The sequence below is a fragment of the Coptis chinensis genome, chromosome 8, assembly GCF_015680905.1.
Source record: "Coptis chinensis isolate HL-2020 chromosome 8, ASM1568090v1, whole genome shotgun sequence".
Lineage (NCBI taxonomy): Eukaryota > Viridiplantae > Streptophyta > Magnoliopsida > Ranunculales > Ranunculaceae > Coptis > Coptis chinensis.
In genome coordinates this window covers 32,462,241-32,478,181 of record NC_141463.1, presented here as the reverse complement: position 1 = coordinate 32,478,181, position 15,941 = coordinate 32,462,241, and the positions used below count along the sequence as shown (strand labels likewise).

The 15,941-nt window shown below is 38.4% G+C and overlaps 1 protein-coding gene and 1 long non-coding RNA gene across 2 annotated transcripts; both read left to right on the top strand.

Annotated features, from left to right (window-relative positions):
* Positions 1–159: 159 nt before the first annotated feature.
* On the top strand, positions 160–8,654 carry LOC147481136 (uncharacterized). The gene is made up of 2 exons (XR_015206993.1): positions 160–208; positions 7,872–8,654. It is a non-coding gene; the product is annotated as an uncharacterized LOC147481136 (long non-coding RNA).
* Positions 8,655–9,651: 997 nt separating this feature from the next.
* Positions 9,652–15,493, top strand: LOC147481135 (uncharacterized). The gene is given in 2 exon segments (XM_086578851.1): positions 9,652–11,684; positions 11,686–15,493. Coding segments are annotated over 2 exon segments (5,487 nt in total). The 5' UTR covers positions 9,652–9,855; the 3' UTR covers positions 15,344–15,493.
* Positions 15,494–15,941: the final 448 nt, after the last annotated feature.

Sequence of the window (15,941 nt, the reverse complement as noted above, 5' to 3'; positions counted from 1 at the left end):
TTTTTTTTTTTTTTTTTTTTTTCCTGGTAAGTGTCTGATCCGTCACTTGTTATTTAGTACGTAGTTTAGATTGTACATACATCCAGGGAAGTAAATGTCCATCTCTCTTCTACAGGTACAAAAGAAATAGGAGCAGACTATTAGGATATATACAACTTAATAGTACTTACTCTTTACCAATCACCAAACATTACAAATCTTTTGTCTTGTAAGTATCTTGTACTTTTTTGTTAAATCCGAGCTTAGTGTAGAACTACTATGTCCTTAAGACAGATTTTCCCCCTCACGGTGCTTGAAGGTTGATGGGAAACTGTCTCCTAAGATAGAACGAATTTCCTTCTATAGAAAGCTAGCACTTCAATTCTATAGAATCAGCAAACACAACATAGTATTTGACTAAGAATAGAAGGAGAAGAGAAAGATTAGAAATGTGTGATCTGGTGTGTCTTTTTCTCCAAATTCATCCACTATTTATAAGTGAGAAGTTCCTTTTCGAAACAGCATAGTGACTCTTCGAAAAAGTTAGACACCTTTTTGAAACGTCACATGTTTCAAAATGACGCACCATTTCGTCATAAAACACTATTTCGAACCAGTGCCTATTTTGAAAGGTCGTACTTTTTCGGCATAATGCACTGTTTTGAACTAGTGCACCTTTTCGAAAAAGTTTTTCTTTCTTTACGTATTGTTTCAAGTGAAACCCATTTCATCTCAAGTGAGGTAACTTGGGAGACAAATTACTCATTCATATCTTAATGGATTTGTGCAAATCCATTTTTCTAACAATCCCCCACATGAATGAAGATTTGGCTTTTACACTCATAAACAATGGATTTCTGTTCTTTTACAAATGAAAAGATATCGCATCAGGTCAAGTAGCATGGGAAGCCTTGAACTTGCCTTAGTGAAAGACGATCGGATTTAATTGGATGATCAGTATACTTCAATTAATGTCATTGACCTGTCAGCTGTTTGTATAAACCTAGACAATCATCTTCACGCAGTACTTTCTCGAATACTGTTGGTTCTCACGTTTGTGTTCATTTTGGCCTTGAACACTTCTTGGTTTCAGATAGTGCTTCTAAGACATTTGCCTTTAAAATTCTCATAGAAGTGGCCCCACTTCACACTAACATAGGTAATTTCTATAAAGAGTATCCTGCAATACTCCACTTGGATAACATAACTTTTCAAAGATATAGTAAATAATTAAAAGCTTAACTTATTCTGGGTCTCGCGGCAGATATGCACTATCTTATATAAGAATGGGTTAGAGTATAGTATTACTCTCTAGTGCTTACTGAGTCACATACATAATTCAGTTGTCCCTTTGGACCTAGATCTTGGGATCTCCAGTCAACTAGGTTGGTTTTTCTATTATGAGGACTCTTGGTTGATTATCTAAAATGATTTAAGCTCATTCCCCTTGATAATCTTTCCACTTGCTCTCTTGGTAAACATGTTGTAAGCGAATCCGCAATGTTATCTTTTGATCTTACATAGTCGATTGAGATAACTCTATTTGAGAGAAATTGTTTAACGGTGTTATGTCTACGACATATATGTCGAGACTTTCCGTTATACATGCTACTCTGTGCTCTACCAATATTAATAGCAGATTGGCTGTCACAGTGTATACATATTGCTTGCACAGGTTTAGCCTAGTTTGGAATATCCTCTAAAAAATTTTGAAGCCACTCTGCTTCTTCTCTAGCCTTGTCCAATGCTATGAATTTTGATTCCATAGTGGACCTCGTTATGCACGTTTGTTTTGAGGATTTCCAAGAAACAGCTACACCTCCAAGTGTAAAGACATATCCACTTGTGGACTTTGAGTCTTTAGTGTCAGATATCCAATTTGCATCTCAGTCCAATCTGGAACGGCTGGATATCTTGTATAGTGCAGACCAAAATTCTGAGTATACTTTAAGTATCCCAAAACTCTCAGTATGGCAATCCAATGATCTATGCCAGGATTACTCATATATCGACTTAACTTGCTCACAGGGTATGCTATGTTAGGCCTTGTACAGTTCATGACTTACATTAAATTGCCAAGTATACGAGAGTACTCTAATTGAGATATGCTATCTCTAGTATTTTTGGTTAAATGAAGATTTACGTCAGCTGGTGATCTTTTTGGTGTGATGTTATATTTCTTGAACTTTTCAATAAGTGTCTCAATGTAATGAGATTGTGATAGAACAAATCCATCTTCCGTCATAGAAATCTTAATTCCTAGGATAACATCAACGACACCTAAATCTTTCATGTCAAACTTACTAGACAACATTTGTTTGGTAGATTTTATGACATCCATATTACTACCCAAAATTAGCATATCGTCTATATAGAGACAAGCAATGACACATCCTTTTTGAGTGCTTTTGACATAGACACACTTGTCACATTCGTTTATTTTGAAATCATTTGACAACATTGCATTGTCAAATTTCTCATGTCATTGCTTAGGTGCTTGCTTTAATCCATATAAGGATTTAACAAGCTTGCAAACTTTTCTTTCTTGTCTAGGAGCAATAAACCTTTCGGGTTGTTCCATGTATATTTCTTCATCTAGCTTGATGCTAGCACTTTGTGGTGTAAAGAATTGTATTTTCTTTATCCGTTTTGGTTCTACTCAACTTCCTTACTCACTGTTTTTCGATATTTTAGTTAGAGTAGGGATTCGTTCTAATCTAAAGTCTAGGATGGCATTACAATTAGAGTTTGTTCAAGGGAAACTAGTGAGAAAGATTGTTGATGGTTTAGTAATATTCAAACTACTTAGTTTGATTTTAGATATCTTAAGTTACAAATTACGTAAACATGCACCGCTAAAAAGAGAAATGGATAGATGGAAAGGTGTGGAGAGTTAAATCCACTCATGTGAATAAAAAACCTTTATTCTTTGAATCTAGTTTATTGTATCTCTAATTTTTATTGGAATTCATAGACAAATCATAATAAAAATTAGAGTTTTGATCCCTAACAATATGTTATTATCTCTAATATCATATTGCTAGTATGAGCAACAAAAGTAATGACTTATCTCTAAGAAATCACCTCAATTTCTAACTAGACTCTACACCAACTACCATTTTGGGGTAGGATATAAAGTCTAGTTTATTTGTCCTAAACAAATAACTAGAAATCAATAACAAAAGTTGTTCCTCACATGAGCATCATTAACCCTCCACAAAGGAAGGTTTTAGCTCATGATCATTGCATGGATAGTTTAGACTAATTTAGATTATAATGTATTAAGAACAAGAGAAGTAGAAGAGTAATCAGTGTTGATTTACCTAAAATATGAAGAGTTTATTCAAGAAACTAAAGTGTTCTTAGTGTTACAAGAGAAGAATTCTAGAACTTGGAAAAGAAAACATGAAAGTGAAAGTGCAAAAATGAGAGAAAAATGAAAAGTGAATGAAAATGTGGCTAAGCTCCTCCCTCCCCCAAATCAGCCCACATTTAAGCTTTCTCCCTTTTTCTCCCACGTAAAACCACCTCCCATTTATTACATTTATTACAAACCTATCTTCAAAACCAAATTGTTTAGACCCCCACCTACGTGGCAAATGTTTATTAATTAGTAGGGGTCTCTATTTTATACATTTAATCGACAGGGCTAAAGCCCAATTTGCAATACCATTGATTAATATACATGCCCATTAACTCATGTGTCTAAGGCTGAACCTTAGCCACATGGCTTGCCACTAATGTACATTGATTTATGTCCAGATTCATTTATTATCAAAGAGATAATTACCAGATGAGAGTTATAGTCTATCACAATTACTCAAGCTACAAGATTACTTAAGCTACAAGGACTCTCTACTCTACCTATATAAATACCACATTATTTTTCATAAGGAACTACGTGGAAACTTGATCCCTAGAGAATAGATCTTGGGTAGATAGGCAGCCATTATTTGGTTCAGTTTCATCTCCCCCAACATCAAATTCCTCTGTTTCTTAGTGTGTTCTTTACCATTGCTCTCGCTGTGTTGAAGCAGTTTACTGCTGAAACATAATTGGCGCCGTCTGTGAGGATTTTAGAATTCATTATCACGTGAAATAATCAAGATGGTAAGCACAAGAAGCAGACCAAATAGTCAACATATTCCTCTTGCTAATAGGAATCGCAACCCTCAAAATTCCAATTGGCCAATGCAAGAACTGTTGAACAATCAAGTTGCTCCTAGTGGTAGGATCAATTCTCAACATCCAACTGTAGCAGTGCCACCACCACCGCAAAATGCAGTGCAAGCGCCGCCACCACCCCTAACAATCTCGCAACAAGAAAACCGACAAGTCAATAATCCTCCATGCGGTCCGCCGTCTGTCCATGTCGATCCTTCAGTTGACATGGATATGGACGTGGACATTACTCTCACACCAACTAACGGAAAAGGTGATAGTAACAGCCAATTCACCCCTAATACGGTTGAGCGTGAATTACGACAAGTCAAAAATTTAAATAAGAACTTGAGAAGGAAGCTGGCAAAGAGGCAAAGGCCGGTGGACGATGCTGCAAATTCAACAACATCAAGGCGACCACAAAGGGATGCAGGCCATTCTAGTGTATGGGACCGTCTTGAAGATCCACTTCATCGTCCTCAACAACGTGTTATTTCTCAAGCACAATCAACCAGTGTACACTCTAAGAGTAATGACCCTATTACCCATAATTATGGGGAGAATTGGATTGGCAGGGATAACTACTACCCTAGACATGTCCGATCTCAAAGGGAAGATTTACCTCTGAGAAGCAATTTCAGGGAAGACCGCCATCCGAGATATGTCCGACATGACTGGGAAGGCGGGCATCCCAGACAAGAGCAACAAAACATGGAGAAGCGGTATAATTATACCGACTACCGGCCTAGACAGGCTGGTTACAGGGATAGACAAAAACAATCACCGGTCAGAGCTAATCGTGCGTACCGCCAAAGATCTCTAACTCCAATAAGAGATAATGGAAGGTATCCTTCTCCACATGGGCACGACCGGGGGAGTCCAGTGGTTCGAGCCAATACTTTAACTCTAACAGAACAATAGTTGAAAGAGTTGATTGCAAAAAAACTTAATGATAGAGAATCAAGGGATGTAAGAATGAAAAACTTGACAGTCAATGATGGCGTACTTGATAAGTTTTCGCTCGACATTCAGGAAGTTTACCACCATCCCGACTTCAAACAACCCGATTTTGAACTTTATGATGAGTCGGAAGAAGATCCTGACTTGCGTGTTCTATCGTTCAAAAATAAGTTGGTGTTATAGGGTGGAGATGATCTGCTCATGTGTAAGCTCTTTCCATAAACTCTAAAAGGAGAAGCATTACACTGGTTTAGTGAGTTGCCTTCAAGATCAATTCACCAATTCAATGAACTAGAAAATCAGTTTGTTAATCGTTTTCGCCACAATTGCAAGACGCCAAAGGATGTCGACTCACTTCTGAACATCAAGCAACAACGTGACGAAAAGTTACGTACTTTTGTTACTAGGTTCCGAAAGGCAACAGCAGATGTTCTAGAAGTTTCTGATGGGATGCTTCTTTTTGCATTTAAAGAAGCATTATATTATGAAAGAGACAGAAGTTCGAATTTCATTGTAAGGGATCTTTACCACTCTCTAATTAAAGATGTCCCTAAAACTCAGTATGATCTGTATGTTAGGGCTGAACAACACATCTGTATCGAGGAGAACCTATCGCAAAAGCAGCAAGAGACAAAGATATTCGGAGTAAAGATTTTTCTGACAGGAAGAATTCTAAGCCGAAGCAAGGACAGTCAGATCAACAACATAACGATGGAAAGAATGACAATCAGAAGCAAGTCAATTTCAATCGTGATGGAAAAAAAACTACCCGAGCTAAAAGCGACCCTTCCAATGCCAAGTACTTGCTATATATATGAGAAGTTGAAAAGTGGGAATCTTCTTTCCCCGCCTTATCCACTTTCAGAAGATACCAAAGGTACAAGGGACAAATCCTTGCGGTGTAAATTCCATAATGACTATGGCCATGAGATAGAACTTTGTCGCTCTCTCCGGGGTCGGATTCAGAAATTAGTGGAGAAAGGACTTTTAAACGAATATCTTACTAAAAACTCTCAACAAGCAGTTGTTGCAACTTATGAGCATGTCATTAATGTTTCCCATTCTCAATTTGAGTCTCTTTCCAAAAGTCAGAGTAAGAATCAAAAGCATTTGAAAGTTAGTTATGTTGGTGAGTTTAACCGTGTCAACAAAGTCGATTTTGTCAAAGGAATCCAGACTGAAACTTCTAAAGAAGAGCCCCTCCGATTCACTGATGATGATCTCCTTGGTGTATATCACCCTCACTATGACGCAGTCATAATTATTGTGTTTATAGGTGCTTCTCGTATTCAACGGGTTATGATCGACACAGGGGCCACTTCCAGCGTCATTTTTAGTGGATGTTATTCTCAGATGCAATTTCATTAGGGTATGATCATCGCCGAAAACAATCCTATCATCGGTTTTGACGGGACAACATCTTCAGCGGTTGGAAGAATTACCTTACCAATCATATTAATGAACAAAAATGTTGAGCTCGATTTCTTATTGATAGACTGTCGCTCCCACTATAACGTAATTTTGGGCAGAGATTGGATACATTCCATGGGGGCTGTAGTCTCCACATTTCATCAGTGTGTCAAGTTCCCATTCTCTGGGCATATTTGCAAGGTTCGTAGTGACCAGGTATCTGCCCATGCCTGTCATGACAAAGCAATGGATGACTATAAAAAATCGGAAGTTCGTGGTAATATAATCCTTGCAAGTGCCCTGCCCAAGTTACAGTTACCAAGCGGCGTGCCCTCCATCTATAATATTGAGGCTAATGTGAAAGGGCCGCCTACAGTGGATCGACTTTTGGAAGTGCAAGTAGGAGATTCAGCAAAAGAAACCAGTTTTATTTCCGCCGAACTTTCGAGCGTAGAACAAAAAGAGTTGGTTTCCCTTTTATAACGAAATAAGCGTATCTTCGCTTGGAAAATTGAGGAAATGCCGGGAATAGACCCTTCTGTCGCCTGTCATAAACTTGACATTGATCCAAGTTTCAGGCCAGTTCGCCAAAAACCAAAAAGAATGGCACCTGATCGGAAGCTCAAAGTTAAGGAGGAGGAGATTGATAAGCTACTTACGGTTAACTTTATCCGATAAGTTAATTACCCAAAATGGCTTGCTAATGTCGCCGCAGTGCCGAAAAAGAAAGGACAAATCAAAATTTGTATTGACTTTACAAATCTTAATGAAGCTTGTCCGATTCATCCGTATCTGTTGCCACGAATTTCCGAACTGGTGGACGCCACTTCGGGCTTCCAACGCCTATCTTTCATGGATGCTTCTTCAGGGTACTACTAGATATCTTTGAATGTGGATGACCAAGAGTTCACCGCCTTCATCATCGACCAAGGCATTTTCTGCTACACTATTATGCCTTTTGGTCTGAAAAATGCCAGTACAACCTACTAAAAGCTTGTCAATATAATTTTTTGCGATTTGCTGGGAAAAATAATAGAGGCTTATATCGATGATATAGTCGTTAAATTGAAGCTTACTGGTGATCATCTTTCCGATCTTCAACTTGTTTTTGATAGGCTTAACAAGTATAACATGAGACTCAATCCCGCTAAATGTTCTTTTGGCCTCTCTTTTGGAAAATTTCTGGGATACCTCATGACTCGTAGAGGTATTGAGGCTAATCCTGATCAGATACGCACCGTTATTGATATGCCATCATGATAAGTGCAGAATTATTACATATTCACGCCCAATTTATATGAGTTAGTCCAGTTATTTTATATAATCTCCTATTGATTATCATGTTTCCTTGGTTTTTGCAGAAATGGTATGAATGCGTGAACAGGTTGAAAAGTGCTGGAAGTTGATTGATTGTGCTATAGAGAGGGCCTCTATTTCCTAGCGCTTGACTAAGCCCAAGTGACCAAAGCCCAGAACCGAGAGTTAAAAGGTTGGACCGAACCAGTTAACAACTAATGGCCATACCGGTTCATGTCCACCCGAGAGCACCGAATCAGACCTTATGTTTCTCTTCCATTCTCACTAACAGAAACTCTAGTTTCCTTCTAAAAATCGAATTCGCACGAACAGAGAAACCAATCCCTCAAATTTCGGCCGACCAAATTGAACACGCGCCCACACAACCTAAATCCTATACAACCGGACTACCTTATCAGCTTCCACCTTCCGTTTCACGAACAGAAACAAAGACCGACTTCGACTAAAACTGATCCAAACCTGAATCTCTCGCCACCGACTTCGAATCCCATTCGAAATCAAACACTGCCCTAACCAATCCATTATATAAAGAGGAGAGAAACAGTAGAGGGGGGCGCTCCAGAACACAGAAGACAAAACATAACACCGGAGAGCGAGAATTGGAGACGCACAAAAATCGAGAACGAGACGAAGGAAAGCCAAGGAGATTTCACTGTCAACATGAGTTCTCCTAACTTTTACTTTATTTTCAGTTTGATTATCATGTCTAGCTAAATTCCAAGCTAGGGCTTAGATGAAGCCATAGACTTGCATAGGTTTTCTAAGTTTAATTGGGTTATTGTTCTCTGACTTAAGTTTTACAGTAAATAATTAATTGAATTCTCTGATTTCTGTAGAAATTCTATCATTGATTATATCCTGCATGTTTAATCCATGTCTAGACTAGTCAATTGTTGGATTAAGTTTCTGTTGATATCAAAGCATCGGTTCTAAAGTTTATTTAAACCTGTGAGAAGTTGTACTGTAAAAAGACAATTTTTGCTAGGGGTTTATATCTGTTTGCTGAAATTCAATTAATACGATTTGTTAGAATTATTTAAGAATTACACGCTCACATCTTCGAGCAAGCAAGGGTTACCTTTCCCTCATGCTACTCGTATTAAAAAGAGAACTTTAAAATTAATTAAACTAAGATAATCTACAACGGTCTAGGGTGGATTCGAATGCCTTAGTGTTTTCTTCGTTAATAGTTAATCCATTCAATTTATTGCTTTCATAGTAATTAGTTAATTTTAGTTAATAGTAATTCAAACTTCTATAAAACAACATTGTCGAATTAGGTTAGGTAATATTTTAGTACTTTCGTTTGTCCTAAGTAGCAAACCCTCGTGGGATCGACCCATTTGCCGACTATTTTCAACGATAGTCGTAAACTTTGGTTTAACTAGGGTTAGATTAGTCTATTTAATTAGACTGACTAATTTCTTATCAAGTTTTTGGGGCGCTGCGGGGATTGCAGAGGTGCAATCGAGGTTTTAAAGTCTTATTTATCGTGATTTCGTAGTTTAAGTTTAGTCGTAGTTATATTAATTAAGTAGTTTACGTGTTTAATTTTAGTTATTTTTGCAGATAGTTAAGCAAAGATTTCTTCTTACGAGGTTGATAGTTGTGATTTGTTGTGGACTTTGTGAAGTTGCTTGCTTGTCGTCACCCGGCGTCGCAAGTAGCCCTCGAAGGCTCACGGAGGAGAATGCGTCTCTTTCCTTTGTGGGCTTGGACTTTGTTTGTTTTGTGTGTTTTGCTTGTTTTATTGTTTCTTGCATTTAGGATTGGTTAAGTCACCTTTGACCAGCCTTTTAGCATCTTGCATTAGGACAGGTTTTAGCCAGCTCACTAGGAAAACTCTTTTGACACGTGGATCGAGTGACGGTGCTTTTGCACAAGAACTGGGAATCGTGTTATTTGGGTTTAGGAGCAAATATATTAAACAATATTTAAAATTCAATCTGGGTTGAAATATTTGTTTGATATTGTTGTGTGAGCATCGTTTGCATCATTTATTAGAGTCTTAGGTTTTAGAAGTGGTTTATGATTGAGACTCGATCCAATAATCCAGAGTTAGCACTGTTTGATTCAGAAATTGAACGGACACTCCATAGAAGGATTAGAAATCTCGCCGAGTTAGAGATACCTATAACCTTTGTCGACAATACACCAATTTTTGCTGACATGGCTGACAATAATAATGACATTGTTGCCCAAGTACCTAGGTCTATTAAGGAATTCATATATCCTACTAGGACAACTCGACCATCTTGCATCGTTCCTCCACCGACCAATGCTAATAATTTCGAGTTAAAGCCCAATCTACTTGGGTTACTTCCTAAGTTTAGGGGTACGGATGAGGAAGATCCATATCTTCATGTAAGGGAGTTTGAAGATATTTGTGGGACTGTGAAGCTTCAACAGTTTAGCGATGAGGCTATAAAGCTGAAGTTATTCCCTTTTTCCCTTAAGGAGAAAGCGAAGAGTTGGTTTCACACTCTTCCATCTAATTCCATAACTACATGGGAAAGATTATGCATTATGTTCTTAAAGAATTTTTTCCCTAATCATAAGGCAACTGCTTTTAGAAAAAATTTATCATCTTTTTGCCAAGCTGATGGAGAGTCATTATGGAAGTGTATGGAGAGGTTCAAGGACCTGCTCTTGCAGTGTCCTAACCATGGCCTAGAGAAGGGTAGGCTAATACAGATTCTCTATGAGGGTCTTGATTTTAGCTCTAAGGCTATGATTGAGACCATGAGTACCGGAGATTTCTGTGATAAGACTGTGGATGATGCATGGTCGTTTTTAGAAGACGTTGCTGAAAAGGTCCAACAATGGGAAACTAGTAGTGAGCCTAAGAAGGTGGCTAGTAGTACTACAAAGAATGTTATGTTTCATGTTGATAAAGATTTTGACTCGAATGCCAAAATAGCTGCCTTAGTTAGAAGAGTTGAGGCTCTTGAGGTAGAAAAGGAGACAAAATCTCCAGCTCAAGTTAATAATGTTGAGACCCCTGGTTGTTTGTTGTGTGATAGTCTTGATCATGTGATTGATAATTGCCCTGGCGTTACTGCGCAAGTTAATGCTTTTAATTCATACCAAAAGCCAGGCAATAATCCGTTTTCTAATACGTATAACCTTGGGTGGCGTAACCACCCCAACCTATCTTGGTCCAAGGGTATACATCAGGGTGGTCCAGTTAGTAATATAAACCCGGTGCAACAGTATACACCCCAACCACCTACGCTGTCACCTTTAGAGGAAACTATGGCTCAATTAGCACAGACCACCATGAAACTTCAGGAAACGACTGATCGGTTTATGCAAACCAGTCAAACGGCTACTCAGGAGAATGCTCAAGCCCTTAGGAAGTTGGAAGTTCAAATTGGTCAAATTGCTAATACTTTGAATGAGAGGGACAAGGGTAAGTTTCCTAGCCAACCAGTAGCTAATCCTAGGGGACAATTTGAAATAGGTTCTAACTTGAACCAAGGGAATCACCAGGAGCAAGCCAAGTCTATTACTATTCTTAGGAGTGGTAAACAGGTTGATAATAGGGTTAAGGTACCTAAGGATGGTGAGGTCGGATCTGATCCTATAGAGATTGAAGGGGAGGAGAATGACGTAAGTGGGACTACTAGTCGTAATACTTCCAAGGAGAGCTTAGAACCTCCTACTCCTATGCAGACTAGTCCTATACCTTCTTATATACCAAAAGCTCCTTTTCCCCAACGGTTAGATAAGGCTAAGAAAGGTTCTAATTTGAGTGAGATGATGGAGCTGTTTAAACAAGTTCAAATCAACATTCCATTACTTGATGCCATAAAACAAGTTCCTTCTTATGCCAAGTTTCTTAAGGATTTGTGCACCTAAACGTAAGTTGAATGTGCACAAGAAAGCCTTCCTTACCGAGCAAGTGAGCTCCATTATCCAAAACCAAACCACGCCTAAGTTTAGAGATCCTGGATGCCCTACTATTTCTTGTGTAATTGGTGATCATATGATTGAGAAGGCATTGCTAGATTTAGGGGCTAGTGTTAATTTGTTGCCCTATTCGGTTTATTTACAGCTTGGTCTTGGTAAGTTAAAACCCACCACCATTACTCTTCAATTGGCGGATAGGTCTGTGAGAGTTCCACGGGGTATTATTGAGGATGTTTTGATTCAGGTTGACAAGTTTTATTTCCCTGTTGATTTTATTGTCCTAGATACACAGCCTGTTCAGGACCCTAAGCACCACATTCCTGTTATCTTAGGTCGTCCATTCTTGGCCACATCTAATGCTATCATTAACTGCCGTAATGGAGTGTTGAAGCTTTCTTTTGGTAATATGACTACCGAGCTTAACGTGTTTAATGTGGGTCAACAACCCCCTGAGCCTGATGATTTTTAGGAAGTTAATCTTATTGAGTCTGTGGTCCATAAGACTTTCTTAGAGAGTTATTCCGATGACCCTCTTGAGTCTTGTTTAGCTCATTTTGGCGGTGATTTTGATGTGGATAGTTATATTTGTAAAGTTAATGCTTTGCTTGATGCTACCCCGATCTTAGATACTAATAAGTGGAAAACCAAGGTAGAACCTCTTTCTCTTTCTGAGTCTAAACCAGTTTCTTCCATAGATAGTCCTCCTAAGCTTGAGTTGAAACCATTACCAGATACTCTTAAGTATGTCTTTTTGGGGCCTGATGAGACCTTGCCTGTTATTATTGCTTCTAATCTTGATAGTGAACAAGAGAGTAAATTGCTTAGGGTTCTTAGAGACCATAAGACAGCTTTAGGGTGGACTATTGCTGATATTCATGGGATCAGCCCCACTGATTGTATGCATCATCTTTATCTAGAGGAGAATGCTAAACCAACCCGTGAGTTCCAGAGACGGCTTAATCCTAACATGAGAGAGGTAGTGAGAGCCGAGGTTCTTAAGTTGTTAGATGCGGGTATCATTTATCCCATCTCCGATAGTCAATGGGTGAGTCCAGTTCAGGTTGTCCCTAAGAAGTCTGGTATTACGGTAGTTAAGAATGCGAATGGCGAGTTAGTTCCTACCCGTATGACTACTGGGTGGCATTTTTGTATTGACTATCGTAAGTTGAATCTAGCCATTAGGTTTCCTCTTCCTTTTATTGACCAAATGCTTGAACGGTTAGCCGGTCATAAGTATTATTGTTTTCTCGATGGTTATTCCGGTTATTACCAAATATGTATTACACCTGAGGATCAAGAAAAGACTACATTTACTTGTCCTTTTGGAACTTTTGCCTACCGTCGTATGCCATTTGGGTTATGTAATGCACCTGGTACCTTCCAGAGATGCATGCTTAGCATTTTTTCTGACATGGTAGAGAGGTTTCTTGAGGTGTTTATGGATGACTTCTCTGTATTTGGTGATTCTTTTGATGAGGGTTTGCACCATTTGGAATTAGTGTTAATTAGGTGCAAGGAGAAGAATCTGGTGTTGAATTGGGAGAAGTGTCATTTTATGGTTCAACAGGGTATTGTTCTTGGTCATATTGTTTCTACTAAAGGAATTGAGGTCGATAAGGCTAAGATTGATGTCATTTCTAGTCTTCCACCACCTAAGACTGTGAGAGATATTAGGTCTTTTTTAGGTCATGCTAGATTTTATAGGCGATTCATTAAGGACTTTAGCAAGATTTCTCGTCCCTTATGCAATTTACTTGGTAAGGACGTCGATTTTGTCTTTGATGATGATTGTTTGAAAGCTTTTGAGAAGCTTAAACATTTATTGACTACCGCTCCTATCATACAACCACCTAATTGGAGTGTGCCTTTTGAGTTAATGTGTGATGCGTCGGACTATGCTATTGGGGCTGTTTTAGGTCAACGGTTTGATAAATTGCCCCATGTAATTTATTATGCAAGTCGAACTCTTAATGATGCCCAAATGAATTACACTACAACCGAGAAGGAGTTGTTAGCTGTTGTGTTTGCTTTAGACAAGTTTAGGTCTTATCTCATAGGGTCTAAAGTTGTCGTGTTTACTGATCATTCGGCTTTGAAGTATCTTCTTTCTAAAAAGGATGCTAAAGCGTGTCTTATTCGCTAGGTCCTCTTATTACAAGAGTTTGACATTGAGATTAGGGATAAAAAGGGTACAAAGAACGTGGTCGCTGACCACTTGTCTAGGCTTATAGTAGAGTCTTCTACTAGTCTTTTGCCTTTGAATAAGTCCTTCCCTGATGAGCAACTTTTTGGTGTCTCCCAGTTGCCTTGGTATGCAGATATTGTTAATTATCTTGTTATAGGTCAGTTTCCTTCTCATTGGAGAAAACAAGATAAATCTAAGTTTCTTGCTGAGGTTAAGTATTTTTTCTGGGATGACCCATACTTGTTTAAGTCATGCCCTGATCAGATTATTAGGAGATGTGTTCCTGAGAGTGAGTTTCGTAGTATTCTCTCCTTTTGTCATGACCATGCATGTGGTGGTCACTTTGGTCCTAAGAAGACGGCTGCTAAGGTTTTGCAGTGTGGTTTTTATTGGCCTACTCTCTTTAGAGATGCACATGAGTTTTGTTTAGGATGTGATCGATGCCAGCGTACGGGTAATATTTCCCATAGGAACATGATGCCTCTTTCCCCTATTTTGGTTGTTGAGCTTTTTGATGTGTGGGGTATAGACTTCATGGGTCCGTTTCCTCCTTCCTTTGGTTATCTTTATATCCTCGTCGCAGTAGATTATGTTTCTAAGTGGGTTGAGGCAGTGCCATGTAAAACGAATGATCACAAGGTTGTAGTTAAGTTTTTGAAATATAATATATTTTCTCGTTTTGGTACTCCTCGAGCAATTATAAGTGATAATGGCACTCATTTTACACATCGTGCATTTGAGTCCTTAATGAAAAAGTACTCTATTACTCATAAACTTGCTACCCCATACCATCCCCAAACTAGTGGCCCAGTTGAAGTATCTAATAGGGAAATTAAACGGATTTTAGAAAAGACGGTACGACCTGACCGTAAGGATTGGTCTCAACGTCTTAATGATTCCCTTTGGGCTTATAGGACTGCTTATAAGACTCCCATTGGTATGTCTCCTTATAGGCTTGTGTTTGGGAAGGCATGTCATTTGCCTGTGGAATTAGAACATCGTTCTTTTTGGGCCATTAAAACTTTTAACTTTGACATCGTAGAAAGCGTGTTTCAACGTAAGCTTCAATTAAATGAGTTAGCTGAGTTAAGGAATGAGGCATATGAGAATGCCAAGATTTACAAGGAGCGGACTAAGATTTTTCATGATAAATCTATTCTTCGCAAGTCTTTTGAATCTAATCAAAAAGTTTTGCTATATAATTCTCGTTTGCGTCTTTTTCCTGGTAAGTTACGTTCTAGGTGGACTGGTCCTTTCATTGTTAAAACTGTTTTTCCTCATGGTGCTGTTGGGATAGAGGATCCTATGGATGGTCGTGTGTTTAAGGTTAATGGTGAACGCTTGAAACCATATCTTGATGGTTTTGCTAATAAGGATGTGGAAGAGGTGGATCTTATTGATCCTGTTTATCATGACTAAATGAGTATGCTTGTTGTATTTTAGTAGTTTAGGTTTTGTTTTTCATTGTTTTTAGGTTTTGTTTTTCTTTTGTAAGAGTCGCTTCGCATTGTTCCCAAATATTTCATTCTAGCCCCTAGTCTCCATTTGGGTCAACCAATGAGAAACATATTATTGTTATTTTCAGGTTGTGACAGGTTTTATATTTATGAAATGTCGAAAATACAAAGGAGACTCTGTCGAAAAATTTTCAATTTTGGGGCGTTCATTTTGTGTCTAGTTGGTAGACAAAATGCTAATCTAAGAATTGGGTGTCTTGAAGCATTAAATGCGCTAGAGACGTTAATGTAGCACTTATGGGAGGCAACCCATGTTTTTATTTTTGTTGAGTCTTTTGTGCACGTGTATCATGCATTCCACTCTAGCACCTTTTCTCCGCCTTTTTGGAGATGTGTAACTCTATGGGATGAGACACGTGACACATTTTAGTCATTGTAGTAACTTGGTCCTCTTTTATATTATCATTGTTATATCTTTTGTGAGGTACTAATTTCTACAGGTGACTCAAAGATATTATTTTTCGTTTTTGGAAGCTCTTGGTAACCACTTTCCTTATATA